Source organism: Xyrauchen texanus, chromosome 45 (assembly GCF_025860055.1).
Source record: "Xyrauchen texanus isolate HMW12.3.18 chromosome 45, RBS_HiC_50CHRs, whole genome shotgun sequence".
NCBI lineage: Eukaryota > Metazoa > Chordata > Actinopteri > Cypriniformes > Catostomidae > Xyrauchen > Xyrauchen texanus.
In genome coordinates this window covers 27385435-27401519 of record NC_068320.1, presented here as the reverse complement: position 1 = coordinate 27401519, position 16085 = coordinate 27385435, and the positions used below count along the sequence as shown (strand labels likewise).

Sequence of the window (16085 nt, the reverse complement as noted above, 5' to 3'; positions counted from 1 at the left end):
TCTGGCTTCACTGCGCTCGAGTTTGACGTATCGTCAGGTAAGTGATGTTTATGTTTATGTTTTTCCCTTTTAATCATAAATCAAACGCGGATTTTCTTATTTTTTTTTTTCGCAGTGGCTTTACTTCAAATACGCTGAAATGTTGCTGTACAGTACGGATTATTCTTTACAGACTTTGAAAGTAAAATACCAAAAGTAAAATAAAATATTAAATATCTTAAAAGTAGTATTCATATATGAAGTGATACATTATTAATGTGTGTTTTATGTATTAAACCCACGTGACGTCACACGCTTGTCATTTAATATCAGCGTTTACTCTGAAATGAAAGTGACAGTTTAACGCGAATCTCTGGTTTCATCCAGTGCAGAATGAAGCTCCGGGTGAGAATCAACAAACAGACCAGCAAACTGGAGCTGGACGGACCAGAACCGACTTTATCTGAGCTCAGTGCCCGGATCAGAGACACCCTACTGCCGCTATGTGGACTTGGGTGAGAATGATAGTTCTGACTGGTTCTGCTTGTTATGTGTTGGTGCAATCTGCATATTACAATCACTAAAAACCAGTCTAAACCAGCATGGGATCCAATTCAGTCAAGGTAGACCACGTGGTTGACCAGCAAGTAATGACTTAGTAGACTAGCAACAAACCAGTTTTAAGTTGTCAAAGCAGGTCCAAGATGGTTTACCACCATAAACACTGTTACCACCTTAATCTGGTTTTACAAACTGGATTTTCCACCAGAGATTGATTTGATGTTCATTTGATTTGTTGTCTCTGTGTAGCTCTGATGCAGAGTTTAATCTGTCTCTGAATGGAAAAGATACTCTGCTGGACACCGGACAGACGCTCTCCTCCTGTGGGCTTGTTTCTGGCGACATGATCAGTGTGATTTTGCCAACACAAACTGCCCCACAAACCGCAGGCAGCACTGGAGCCGCTCAGCAGAACCAGACAGACACACTCCGATCCAGCGAGGAGGTGAGTTCTGACTCGGTCCATGGAGAGCAACACACAATGGATGCATTGAGTGTGACTCCATAAACTGAGTCAGCATTTTTGTGTGTTTGTTCAGGCGGGTCCCAGCAGCAGGGAGAGAGATGATGTGATGGAGGAGTGGATGGAGGACGAGTCCGGAGTCTTCGCTCCTCCACCGTTGCTGTGCTGTGAAACTGATGCTGGTCTGATTCCTCACACTCTGGAGCGACTACTGGACTCCGCGATCTGTCAGAACCCGTCAGACTGTCTGATGCTCACCACACACCTTATGCTGCTGGAGACCGGCTTTCTGACGCAGGTCAGAGTTCACCTCATGACCTCTGCTGACCCTTTACAATCACTTTAGTCTAATTATACCCAGATAGGGAGGGTTAATAATAGAAAATCCATTGAAATGCTTTAAAGAGGCAAAAGAATGATCTCAGCACCATGAGTGACACCAAACAGCATTGTCAATATTAAAGGAATATTCCGGGTTCAATACAACTTAAGCTCAATAAACAGCATGTGTGGCATGATGTAGGTTACCTCAAATTTAATTTTGACTCGTCCCTCATTTATTAAAAATAAATAAGCAAAAATGGAGGTTACAGTGAGACACTTACATTGGAAGTCAATGGGGCCACTCCGTAATCATTTCACAAGTATAGCCACAAGACGTAAACATATACATGTTAACATGATATTAGTGTAATAAAGTCACATACTAACCATATCATTGTAAAGTTATAGACAATTTTACAGTTTTGTTGCCATGGTGATGCAATGCCAGTAAACCCTGAAAGCGATTTTATCACACTACAAACATTATTATGCACTTGTGAAAAATGTTGCATTGTGAGGATGTCTTCAAAAACAATGACATAAATTGTTTTCATTTATCACATAATGTCATACAAAGTCCAGTAAACTTAAAAAAGCTAAATCAATATTCAGTGTGGCCACCTTTGACTTTAAAACAGCCCCAATCCTTCTACTTACACCTGGACAAAGTTTCTCTTGGTTTTTGGCAGATTGGATGTTGAAGCTTCTTGGAGAATTCACCACAGTTCTTCTGTCTATCTCAACTGCTTCTGTCTCTTCATGTAATCTCAGACTGACACGATGTTCAGTGGGGGCCATGATATCTGTTGCAGTGTGATATCTGGCTCCCCGTTCTTCTGTTCTAATCTTTTCTATTTGCAAAAGTAATGTTTGGGAGTCTAAAATGTATTTTTTCTGTTGACACACTAAAGCTGGAGATATAAATAACCATCTGAAGACAAACAATTTTGTGAAGCATCTTAAAGGAGACCTATTATGCCCCTTTTTACAAGATGTAATATAAGTCTCAGGTGTCCCCAGAATGTGTCTGTGAAGTTTCAGCTCAAAACACCCCATGGATCATTTATTATACCACGTTATAAATGCCTCTTTTTGTGTGGAATCAAAAACACACTGTTTTCGTGTGTCTCTTTAAATGCAAATGAGCTGCTGCTCCCTGCTGTGGTCTCCATGAATGCAGACAGAGACAATGCTAACTTTAGCTGCATTAGCCATGGAATCAGCTAACAAGCACATTCAGAAAGGCGATTTGTAAACATTAACAAAATATAAAGTGCAATACATCTTCAGGATATAAAGCTGGAACACGAACAGTTGGTGCTGATCCATGATTGAGAATCACATTTTAAGAAAATCCTGCTTTATATTGACACTCATTCACAAAGCAGTCCGGTGTAAAATGATTTGGACAAACATACACACATTTTTGTATGTTTTGCGGCACATTTCCTTGAAAAACAAAACTTGTTCACTGCATCTTCAGCGGCTATGATGCGGGAGTACATGAAGACACTTATGTTCACTTTTACAGCAACAACAGGCACTTATGAGACATTATTCTTCTCACTGTATCTGCTCCAGCAGACTGTGTGTACATCACTCAGGGGAGGAGCTATGATAATAGGGTGGAGTCAATCACCAGTCATGGGTCGTGGCCTGATCTAACCTGACGTCACTTTAGAGCAGAAAGGAAAACCATTCATTTTGACACACTGTTTTTGATTATTAGAAATATAAGAGGAGTGGGTGAACTTTTATCATTGTAGGGTGTTTGTGTACACACACTGCCCACTCACATTTATGAACAAACACCATGTAAAAGTGAATTTTGCATAATAGGTCCCCTTTAAGTGCCTAAGACTTTTGCACAGAACTGTATTTTGAATCGGTATGTATTTAACCCTCTGAATCTTCATACACCTTTTGCATTAGCAGATATATTTTGAAATTGGAGCTTATAGAACATTCATAACAGTGGTTTTCATCTAAAACCATATTGTAACTCAACTCCTTAGTTGCTCATATATTTTATATATATATATATATATATAATCACACACACACACACATACACTGGCAGCCAAAAGTTTGGAGTAATGTACAGATTTTGCTCTTATGGAAAGAAATTGGTACTTTTATTCACCAAAGTGGCATTCAAGTGATCACAATGTACAGTCAGGACATTAATAACATGAATAATTACTATTACAATTAGAAAACAATCTTCTTCAAAGAGTTCTCATGAAAAAATCCTCCACGTGCAGCAATGACATCTTTGCAGATCCTTGCTATTCTAGCAGTCAGTTTGTCCAGATACTCCGGTGACCTTTCACCCCACACTTCCTGTAGCACTTGACCTTTCACCCCACACTTCCTGTAGCACTTGACCTTTCACCCCACACTTCCTGTAGCACTTGCCATAGATGTGTCTGTCTTGTCGGGCACTTCTCACACACCTTACAGTCCAGCTGATCCCACAAATCCTCAATGGGGTTTAGATCCGTAACACTCTTTTCCAAATATCTGTTGTCCAATGTCTGTGTTTCTTTGCCCACTCAAACCTATTCTTTTTATTTTTCTGTTTCAAAAGTGGCTTTTCTTTGCAATTCTTCCCATATGGCCTGCACCCCTGAGTCTTCTCTTTACTGTTGTACATGAAACTGGTGTTTAGCGGGTAGAATTCAATGAAGCTGTCAGCGGAGGACATGTGAGGCGTCTATTTCTCACACTAGAGACTCTGATGTACTTATCCTCTTGTTTAGTTGCACATCTGGTCTTCCACATTTCTTTCTGTTCTTGTTAGAGTCAGTTGTGCTGTGTCTTTGGAGACTGCAGTTACACCTTTGTGTGAAATCTGCAGTTTTTTGGCAATTTCAAGCATTGTATCGCCTTCATTCCTCAAAATAGTGATTGACTGAGTTTACTACTGGCTGAAAGATATTAATGAAATGTGTCGTGAGATATCTCACCAGTCTCTGTGACATCACTAGACTGTAAACGGAAAATAAATATGTGTCCATAGATGTATAAATAATCTGCATAATTTTATGTGTTAAGCCACAGTTGATGCATTGGTCAAAACTGACCCTCAAACTTTTGTAAAAAAAAAAAAAAAATGCTTTCAAATGGTTATCACAAACAATTTTATAAAAAATGTATCAATGTTTTGAAAATGTATAAATGTCTCACTTAATAGTCGAATCTGCTCATTACACTGGGATATGATCCCCAAAATGACACAGCTTATCTTAAAACGGTTCATGATTTGAATGTAATTCATGTCTCACATTGATTAGGGTTCAAGTGGGACCTCAGGTCAGATGCCAATTGGCTGGAGGGCAGCAGGGGGCGTGTACAGACTTCATTATGCCCACCCACTTCTCGAGAACAGCCTTGTATCGGTGGTCGCTGTACCGATGGGCCAAACACTAGTCATTAATGGTACGTTATTCAACCCACAGTTGCTGTTCACTAATAAAGTCGATCTTCCAAAATGTTTGACGTTTTTCTGTTTCTTGTTTTTTAAAAAAGCCGTCCTTAAAATGGACAAGCATTTGGAGAGTTCTAGAAAACTGGTGCTGAAACCAGATGCTTATGTGACACCTGACTGGGCAGGTAATAGGCCAGAGGAAGAATGATTTTGTCTCAGTTATATCTGTGTTATTAATAGTGCGACATGCTAACGTGTTATCACTCCGTAGGTGGCAGCACAGAGGTCGTTTACAGAGACTTACGGAAACTCTCTCGTCTCTTTAAAGATCAGCTGGTGTATCCACTAATGGCTGCCGCCAGACAAGGTGATTTTTCCTGACACAATATAATCTATAGCTATGTATGCAATAGCATACTAACAAACTACTCATACTATATCTGCAGTATGTACTGTTTAGTGTGCATAATATTTGAACTCTGGTGGTGCAGCACTGGGACTGCCTGCTCTGTTCGGTCTGCCAGTTCTTCCTCCTGAGCTGTTGTTACGTGTGTTACGATTGTTGGACGTCACATCACTCGTCTTGCTGTCGGCTGTGTGCCGAGATCTGAATGTGGCTACCCACGATCCCTCACTTTGGAGACACCTGCTGCACAGGGACTTTAGGGGTAATGCCACACACACACACACACACACACACAAGACATACCTCACTTGAGCACATCAGTGTTACTAACGCAAGTGTGTTGTTTTGTTTTGTAGTGTGTTTAGGTGCCGGCACTCAGCTCAGAGACACAGATTGGAGAGAGGTGAGTCTAACATTCAATCAACAAAACATTAAACAATTAGTACACAAATTTACAATAATAGGGATGCACAGACTGCCGATATATTTCAGCCAATTATTGACCAAATTAAAACCATCAGCATATCGGTTATAAGCATGAAAACACTGATATGAAAAACGATGGTTTATTAATAATTTATTAGTCATGTTGTAAAGGCTGAGTGAATTCAAATGCACAATACAGAAATAATAATAGCCAAAATATGTAGAAGACTTTGACGTATGAGATGTCTGTATGATACCAATTAATGCTGCATGATTGACTGATTGTCTGGATTGGCCTTGCGCGATTACTTTAGTCAGCGCTGTGTGAGCAAGCGGCGCCCTCTAGCGGTCTGGACTCCATTATCCATTATGCCTTTTTAGTACAGAATTTAAAGGGGGGTTTTGTTCCTTTGGTTAAAACTTTTCATTTGTTCATGATGTGGTTGACATTTCTGTGGAACATATGCATAGTATGAATTTGTAATGTTCTAATTCTATCGTAAAATTCGGTTGTATTAAACTGCAAAAACAAAAGTGCAAAAATGGTTTAGAAGTACAAAATAACCTTTTTGATGTCAATCATGATGTCGTTTTATTTATCTTCTATTTATCTTTCATTGTTGCTCTCTTTAAAATGTTGGCCTGTCATGTGTTCAACAGATCCAATCAATGTTCAATTGAAATTATTTATTGTTACAAAAGTGCAGGTTTCAGTACCTCTTTTAAAAGAATAATTTCTAAGTAAAATCTGATGACAAAATAGTGCCAAAAAATCGTTATTGGCCTATAGTGTTTTGTTAAAATCGTTATTGGCCTATAGTGTTTTGTTAAAATCGTTATTGGCCTATAGTGTTTTGTTAAAATCGTTATTGGCCTATAGTGTTTTGTTAAAATCGTTATTGGCCTATAGTGTTTTGTTAAAATCGTTATTGGCCTATAGTGTTTTGTTTGAATCGGTATCGGCCCATAGTGTTTTGTTCGAATCGGTATCGGCCCATAGTGTTTTGTTCGAATCGGTATCGGCCCATAGTGTTGTGTTCAAATCGGTATCGGCCCATAGTGTTGTGTTCAAATCGGTATCGGCCCATAGTGTTGTGTTCAAATCGGTATCGGCCCATAGTGTTTTGTTTGAATCGGTATCGGCCCATAGTGTTTTGTTTGAAGCGGTATCGGCCCATAGTGTTTTGTTTGAATCGGTATCGGCCCATAGTGTTTTGTTTGAAGCGGTATCGGCCCATAGTGTTGTGTTCAAATCGGTATCGGCCCATAGTGTTGTGTTCCAATCGGTATCGGCCCATAGTGTTGTGTTCCAATCGGTATCGGCCCATAGTGTTTTGTTTGAATCGGTATCGGCCCATAGTGTTTTGTTTGAAGCGGTATCGGCCCATAGTGTTGTGTTCAAATCGGTATCGGCCCATAGTGTTTTGTTCGAATCGGTATCGGCCCATAGTGTTTTGTTCAAATCGGTATCGGCCCATAGTGTTTTGTTCAAATCGGTATCGGCCCATAGTGTTGTGTTCAAATCGGTATCGGCCCATAGTGTTGTGTTCAAATCGGTATCGGCCCATAGTGTTTTGTTTGAATCGGTATCGGCCCATAGTGTTTTGTTTGAATCGGTATCGGCCCATAGTGTTGTGTTCAAATCGGTAATCGGCCCATAGTGTTGTGTTCAAATCGGTATCGGCACATAGAGTTTTGTTCGAATCGGTATCAGCCCACAGCATTTTGTTCGAATCGGTATCGGCCCATAGTGTTGTGTTCAAATCGGTATCAGCCCACAGCATTTTGTTTGAATCGGTATCGGCCCATAGTGTTGTGTTCCAATCGGTATCGGCCCGTAGTATTTTGTTAAAATCGGTATCGGCCCGTAGTGTTGTGTTCAAATCGGTATCAGCCCACAGCATTTTGTTTGAATCGGTATCGGCCCATAGTGTTGTGTTCCAATCGGTATCGGCCCATAGTGTTTTGTTCGAATCGGTATCGGCCCATAGTGTTGTGTTCAAATCGGTATCAGCCCACAGCATTTTGTTTGAATCGGTATCGGCCCATAGTGTTGTGTTCCAATCGGTATCGGCCCGTAGTATTTTGTTAAAATCGGTATCGGCCCGTAGTGTTGTGTTCAAATCGGTATCGGCCCATAGTGTTGTGTTCAAATCGGTATCGGCCCATAGTGTTGTGTTCAAATCGGTATCGGCACATAGTGTTGTGTTCAAATCGGTATCGGCACATAGAGTTGTGTTCAAATCGGTATCGGCACATAGAGTTTTGTTCGAATCGGTATCAGCCCACAGCATTTTGTTCGAATCGGTATCAGCCCACAGCGTTTTGTTCGAATCGGTATCAGCCCATAGCGTTTTGTTCAAATCGGTATCAGCCCACAGCGTTTTGTTCAAATCGGTATCAGCCCATAGCGGTTTGTTCAAATCGGTATCGGCCCAATTTTTATTGGTATTGGCCAAACATTTCTATGCATCCATAAACAATAAAATAATTTAGCAATGGATCATATAAAAGAAATTATAAATTGACAAGTGATCATTATTTTTAATATGCAAATATACATTTTAAAATGTATAAAAAAAAGTACATTGTGCTGTATTCAAAACAAATAACAGTTACTTTGATTTTGCTATCTAATACAATTTGTGACCAAATAATTTTTAGTCTTTCTCTGTTTTGTCCTCAGCTTTACAAAAAGAAATATAAACAGAGGAAGCAGAATGAGCGTAGGGGCAGATGCAGGTTTTACCCTCCTCATGTGCCTCCGATTTACCCTCTTACCCCCATCCCACCTGCCCCTCTACCCTTCCCACTCTACCCTCCCGGCATCATCGGAGGAGATTACGACCAAACCCCCGTCGTTCTGCCCCGGCCACGCTTCGACCCAATTGGCCCTCTCCCCGGTCATCTCCCAGGTGCGGGCGTTCCCATTGGGCGGCGGTCTTTGAGGCCTGGTGGAAATCGTCCAGCAGACATCAGGAGAGGTTTCATCTGAACGTCAGCACTTTAAATACTCCAACATAAACACGATGTAAACGAGAACTCAAGAATATGCAGAGGATAAAATCATTCTGATGCTGATATTTTCTTTGTGCTCCATTCATTCAAGCAGTCATAGTTACAGGTTTTTTTAATCGATACACAACAATTCATTTGATTAAAGGAAAATTCTGTCATCGTTTCCTCATTCACATGCTCTTCCAAACCTGTTTGACATGCGTGAAAAGTATCATATTAGTAGTACATATGACTTGTGCACTATATTTCAAGTCTACAGAAGTCAGACGGTAGCTTAGTGTGACAAACAGACCCAAATTAAATTTCAGTCTTATGTTCAAACAAAGCTTTTGTTTTAGTTAGTATGAGCAACTTGAGGGTGAGTAAATGATGACAGAATTTTCCTTAAATTAGACATAAGAATAAAGATGTTGAGGCACAAAAAAATAACATTCAATAAAACGTGCAGGGTTATTTTAAGGTGGTCTTCCTTTGTTTGATTTATCCATTGTGATGGTTTATCAAGATTGGAACTATTTGTCTAAATTTTATGTCCAGCTGAGCTTGTTTGTGTCAGTAATTGTTTCTGTCAGTAATTGTTTGTGTCAGTAATTTGCCGTCGTAGCCGTTCAAACAACACCAGTGGTCACGTGTGTGCTCTCTCAGCGCTGTTGGTCCACCCAGGTCTCCGCTTCTCCAGGAACGCCCTCTTGCCCCTCCCGCAGTGCCAGGTTCTCCACCATAGCGGCAGAAGCAGAGGCATATGCCATGTCTCGCCCCTGCGCCATCTGCCTGCCAAACACTGCTTTCCCCAGAGCCACCACAGGCTGTCTGGACTCACACAGCTGTCGGGCGATCACCAGCGTTTCCTTCTCTAACTGCACACCACCTTACTCACCAGTCCATGGAGCAGAGCGTCCTGAGTCGAGATGGGCTGGCCCGTAAACAACATCTCCATTGCAACCTGGAGACAAAGTACAGAAAAGAACTATATATAAACACCGTACTATCAAAACTATTTCATCTCTTTCAAAAGCAGGCATCTCACTACACTCATTTAATAATTGAACTTATTATGATGCCTTAGTGAAGGAAATTCACCTTTCTGGGCACAGCTTGTCCTGTTGCCACACCTGGAGAGGAGCAGAACAGTCCAACGTTGACTCCCGGGGGGTGTTTGTGTGAGTGTGTGTGTGTGTGTGTCTGTGTGTGTCTGTGTGTGAGTGTGTGTGTGTGTCTGTGTCTGTGTGTGTCTGTGTGTGTGTGTGTGTGTCTGTGTGTGTCTGTGTGTGTGTCTGTGTGTGTCTGTGTGTGTCTGTGTGTGTCTGTGTGTGTGTGTGTGTGTGTGTCTGTGCTGTGTGTGTGTGTGTCTGTGTGTCTGTGTCTGTGTGTGTGTGTGTGTGTGTGTGTCTGTGTCTGTCTGTGTGTGTGTGTGTGTGTGTGTGTGTGTGTGTGTGTGTGTGGCTGTCTGTGCGTGTGTCTGTCTTTGTCTGGCTGTCTGTGCGTCTGACTGTCTTTGTCTGGCTGTCTGTGCGTGTGTGTCTGTCTAGCTGTCTGTGCGTGTGTGTGTCTGTCTGTCTGTCTGTGCATGTGTCTGTGTCTGTCTGGCTGTGCGTGTGTCTGTCTGGCTGTCTGTGCGTGTGTGTGTCTGTCTGTCTGTCTGTGCATGTGTCTGTGTCTGTCTGGCTGTGCATGTGTCTGTGTCTGTCTGGCTGTGTGTGTGTCTGTCTAGCTGTCTGTGCGTGTGTGTGTCTGTCTGTCTGTCTGTGCATGTGTCTGTGTCTGTCTGGCTGTGCGTGTGTCTGTCTGGCTGTCTGTGCGTGTGTCGTGTCTGGCTGTCTGTGCATGCGTGTGTCTGTCTATCTGTGTGTCTGACTGTCTGTGTGTGTGTGTGTGCTGTGTGTCCGTGTGTGTGTGTGTGTGTGTGTGTGTGTGTGTGTGTGTGTGTCTGTCTGTCTGTCTGTCTGTCAGGGTGAGCACCCTCAATTGCAAACCAGTAAGAACTGCCCGCGGGTGGATTTACCATGAAGTCCCTCCTGTATGTGAATGTTACTCTGGCAGTAATCATTTATCAGTGTCATGCAGCATGTTTTATTCAGTGGTGTGCTGAATGGGGTGCCAAACGTTGACGAGACCCGCATCATGACCCATGAGCGTGTAAACAGTTTGATAATGTTCTGAGAATAAAACAAGTAAACGGGTCCACTTTACGGCCAACATTAAAATAAGCTTTTAGAATCTCTTTCCCGAATATTTAATTTTACTTTTAAACCCGACTCCAGATGTAGCAGTTACACTCAATACTAAATGACCACTGCATTGAAGTATCTTAAAATAATCGATTAATCGTTTTATTCAGCCTTTATTCAGGTTTACTAACACATGACTGAAAGTATAGCAGCAAAGCTTCAAGCAATCGCAGAATGTCCCATCAGTCAGAATACACTTCAGAAAACTGCATCATTCATTGAGTGCATGTGTGGGCTTAAAAGATAAAACCATACAGAACTTTTAATCTTCAATTTAACAGCTGATCACCAAAATAATCCCACACCCCTGCTCAATTGAATATGTAACACTAATACTGTAAATTGGCAAGAGATTTCCTTGAATACCAGCAAACACACAAAACTCCCTGCACAAAATGCTGCATCAAAACTTATAAACGTGTATGATATGTTTTGTACATTAAAAAATCTAAATTTATGTTGTTTAAGTAGCATTCAAACATGATTTAATCTATTAAAAAATGTGTAATTATGATTCATGACCACTTTATACAGAGCACCTGCACAGTTTTCAGAAGCACCCTCAGTGATTTTGATCTGGAACCGGACCTGACTCTGGCGTTGATGGAGCGATGACGACTCAAATCATGTGAAATCACTTTACAATGACGAAAGAACATTATAGAAATTCAAAATGTTTATTATTATTTGTCTATTATTGTGGTCATGCTCAGCAGTACAAAATGATCCGTAGATCGCTTTGTGTTTATAATTCTGCACAGTTGTAAACTTGAATAAACTTGAATTGGTGCTTTTAGCTTATTTTTTAATAAAAATATCCCCAGAGAAATATGTTCGAGGACCAGTGATTGTCTTAGCTTTTTCACCCCTCGTGAGATTGCATGCCGGTAATTAATTGTGCATTGCAAGAACAAATCTACAAATTACAAAAGCAAATTTGTTTTTTCATTCCACATTTAACGTACTTGCCACCTGTGACCTCACACAGCGTAGCCTACCTGTGTTTTTTGCATAGCCGAATTTCAAACATTACAAGTAAACACGATACTAAGACGGACAGCAAACATGGACAAGATCTTGAAGAGGAGAAATATTGAGGATTGTTAGCCTATGTGGGATAGAAGTGTGCTGTAGAATGTTTTTAGACGTAAAAAAGTGTGCCATGGCAGAAAAAAGGTTCAGAGAATTACTATATATATATATATACATCTCCAGAAATAATGAAGAGACCACTGCAAAATGTTCAGTTTCTCTGGATTTACTATTTATTGGTTGTGTTTGAGTAAAATTAACATTTTTGGTTTATTCTATAAAGTACTGACAACATTTCTGCCAAATTTCAAATATAAATATTATCATTTAGAGCATTTATTTGCAGAAAATGACAAAAAAAAAATGCAGTGTTTTCAGACCTCGAATGCAAAGAAAACAATTCATATTCATTGTTAAACAACACAATAGTAATGTTTTAACTTCAAGTTCAGAAATCAATATTTGCTGGAATAACACTGATTTTAAATCACAGTGTCTTGGCATGCCCTCTGCCAGTCTTTCACATTGCTGTTGGGTGACTTTATGCCACTCCTGGGTGCAGAAATTCAAGCATCTCGGCTTTGATGTCTGATGGCCGTCCATCTTCCTCCTGATCACATTCCAGAGGTTTTCAATGGGGTTCAGGTTTGGAGATTGTGTTGGACATGACCAGGTCTTGATCCGGTGCTCCTCCAGCCACACCTTGATTGATCGGTCTGTGGCGTGAAGCATCGTCCTGCTGGAGAAACCAATCCTCAGAGTTGAATCCTCAGGTCTCCAGACATCTATGGATTTGAATGTGGAATACTGTATCAGAACTGTTTTGTTTATTCAGGTAATAATAATATGACAATGGTTGAGTTCTACAAGAACAAGGGTGTCTGATGTTTAAAAGTTCATGTTTAAATGCCTAATAATTTTCATAGAGATAAGTTAAATGTTTTCAAAGTTTAAAAAAAAAATAATATTTCATAAAAAGATCTGTTTTCATCATTGAGCTCAGCAGTCAGGTCTATGGCAAGCCGAATTGACATATAAAGCCCCATCCTCGACCAGACGTAATTCAGATTTGACCTGATAAATATTATGCGATTGAGACTAGTCAAAATTGATATTGAAGATAACGGCAAATCTGTTCATTTCTCATGCGTTATTATAGTGATTTATTTTAATATCTTTAATAATATTTAAAGTAATATTAATGAGTAGCTGATAAGACATTTTAAGCAGTTACAGTAGTGTCCTGCACTTCATCTAAAACATTAAACATTTTTCTAAGTATTACATATGACATCATTTTGAAAGACTAAATTAAATATTTGTACTTTTAAAACTGTTACACCACAGGGCCATTTAAGTGAACTCCAAAACAGATAAAAAGTGATTATAAATGTTGTAAAAATGTACAGAAATTAAAAAAATAATTATGAGAAGTCACAGCTCCTAAAATATACACTTTCCTCAATATGGTCACATACATTTGAACCTAAAAATGTGATGTTAGGGAAAAAATAACATCATAGACATATGTCAACTACCTAAATATATTTATATATACACTACATTAGATATAAAGTTGATATATTTTGCAGCAGCGATCCAGCAAAATGTGTTAATTGCCATTTAAGAGTCATATCACTCAGATATTGTTAACTGAATTTCACAGAGAGATGTCCACGTGTATAATTGTTTTGAAAATGCAAAATGCTATGCAAATTATGCAATAATTTATGCAGATACTCCAACAATGTTATTCTCTGTTTTGTATTGCACTGTATTTCAGATATTAATATGAGCCAAAGGAAGATGGAGATGGTCTTGAGATATTTGTATGTTTGTACTTTTAATAAAAGTTAACAAAATAAATGAATTGTGTGTGTGATTGATTTTTTTAAGCATAAGTTCTGCCTGATGTAACAGAATGATCACAGTTTCCCACCATTGTGTTCAAGACGTTAAACTTTAGGACATTACATATATTCTCAAAGCATGGATAAAGTCATCTCTAATGGGATGATCTGGATTCTCTTTTGGGCCTCATGTCACACAAGCGTGAATATGGACTCCATAAATGACCTGTAAGACTCAAAACCAAACTGAATTCTTCCATGAGACCCAAAGTATACGAGAGGAGCTTCATGACCTCATCCGTCTCTCACATCTCTGAGGTTCTGGATGTTTGTGGTGGTTTAGATCACGTGAGGCTTGTGAAGTTCAGTGTGTCATGGAGTCATGGAAGTCTTTAAAGGTGTTGTGGGTTTGAGATGTTGACTTGAAGAGTTCTGGGTTCTGTTATGTGTTTCTGTAGCTCACCTGAGAGAGTGTTGCACTAGCAATGACAAGAGTTTCATTCCCAGAGAATACAAAAGATATGCCCCCCGAAAATATGCCTTGTGAGTGTGGTGTCTCAGTGGCTCAGTGGTATGAGCAAGTCCTCCTGCACGGAGGTTCCTGGTTCAAATCCCAGGCTGGACACGGTTGCGTGATGGTATCGGGTTGATCTGATTGAGTGAGTAGCGTCGAGAATGAGTGGACTGAGAGAGGGGGGCTAAAAAGCCAGTCAGGCCCCCCTGGACATCCAGTGTAAAGTGCAGTAGTGGTTCTGTCATTCACACCCAGTATGTTGACTTAGTTTAATTCAGAACTTTTTAAAAACTAAGTCAACGTACTTTGAATGACAGAACCACTGCTGCACTTTACACTGGAGGTCCAGGGGGGGCCCATCTGGCTTTTGAGCCCCCCTTTCTCAGTCTGCTCATTCTCAAGCCTCCTCACTTGATCAGAGCAACCCAATACCATCACGCAACCGTGTCCAGCCTGGGATTTGAACCAGGAACCTCCGTGCAGGAGGACTTGCTCATACCACTGAGCCACTGAGACACCACACTCACAAGGCATATTTTCGGGGGGCATATCTTCTTTAAATTGAAACAGACCAGAAACCTCCAGACTTCAAGTTCAGCCGCTCTACCGTCTGAGTCACAATAGTGAGAGTCGAGATGATTCATGATCATAACCTTCAATGATCATCTAGTGTTTCTCATACAGATCAATACTGGCTCAAAGTCTTCTGAGATGGTTTGATGAATGTTGGACTCGCAGACATCAGCATTACTAATTCTATTGAGTCTTATTTCATGTGTTCATCCGGATGATGCTGAACTCGGCTTGAGCTCTGTAGATTCACACCTGACTCAAGAGAACCCGGTTGTGTACATTATTTACACTGAAGCGATTGTTCTCATACGCTCCTTTATTCAATTATTCAGCTAATCCATTAGTCACAGAGTTCAGTGTGTGTTTCTGATGAAGTTTGTCCATGTTTGTGACATGAGTGTAATCCGTTGATCATTTTCAGAAGATGATAATCACATCAGCATGTCATCAAAGAGATGTGAGAAAAATGAGCATGAAATATTCATATCTCTATAATAGACTTGAGAAAAAGCTCTTCAGATACAGGATCAAAACTCATAATCATTTTTGCAAGTCAAATAAACTTTTACTGTCATTAAAAAACATGTATATGGGGGAACATAACTGCATTTCTTTTATAGGTCCTGATGCTTTTCCATCCAACTATTGTCTGCTTTAATACACACAGGACATTTCATAACAGCATACAGCACATACAGTATATATACAGCACATACAGTATATATACAGCACATACAGTATATATACAGTACATACAGTATATACACAGTACATACAGTATATACACAGCACATACAGTATATATATACAGCACATACAGTATATATATACAGCACATACAGTATATATACAGCACATACAGTATATACACAGCACATACAGTATATATATACAGCACATACAGTATATATATACAGCACATACAGTATATATACACAGCACATACAGTATATATACAGCACATACAGTATATACACAGCACATACAGTATATATATACAGCACATACAGTATATATATACAGCACATACAGTATATATACAGCACATACAGTATATATATACAGCACATACAGTATATACACAGCACATACAGTATATATACAGCACATACAGTATATACACAGCACATACAGTATATATATACAGCACATACAGTATATATATACAGCACATACAGTATATATACAGCACATACAGTATATACACAGCACATACAGTATATATATACAGCACATACAGTATATATATACAGTACATACAGTATATACACAGCACATACA

General features: G+C 39.8%; 1 protein-coding gene across 2 annotated transcripts; it reads left to right on the top strand.

The window, feature by feature from the left end:
• Positions 1-9071, top strand: fbxo7 (F-box protein 7). Of its 2 annotated transcripts, none has more exons than XM_052118373.1 (10): positions 1-37; positions 367-494; positions 790-985; positions 1080-1301; positions 4624-4768; positions 4859-4942; positions 5029-5124; positions 5249-5425; positions 5520-5566; positions 8276-9070. In XM_052118373.1, the coding sequence occupies exons 2-10, from the start codon at positions 373-375 to the stop codon at positions 8582-8584; spliced, it is 1398 nt and encodes a 465-aa protein (XP_051974333.1). In that variant the 5' UTR covers positions 1-37; positions 367-372; the 3' UTR covers positions 8585-9070. The 2 variants fall into 2 exon arrangements, with proteins under 2 accessions (XP_051974333.1, XP_051974335.1); XM_052118375.1 differs by having other exon boundaries at positions 4-37; positions 372-494; positions 8276-9071.
• Positions 9072-16085: the final 7014 nt, after the last annotated feature.

Excerpts from the sequence above, each read along its gene's own strand:
- fbxo7 (XM_052118375.1), top strand. The coding sequence starts at position 373 with ATGAAGCTCCGGGTGAGAATCAACAAACAGACCAGCAAACTGGAGCTG. Across the intron at positions 5,125-5,248 it reads AATGGCTGCCGCCAGACAAG|CACTGGGACTGCCTGCTCTG; the intron begins GTGATTTTTCCT and ends CTGGTGGTGCAG. Across the intron at positions 5,567-8,275 it reads GAGACACAGATTGGAGAGAG|CTTTACAAAAAGAAATATAA; the intron begins GTGAGTCTAACA and ends TTTTGTCCTCAG.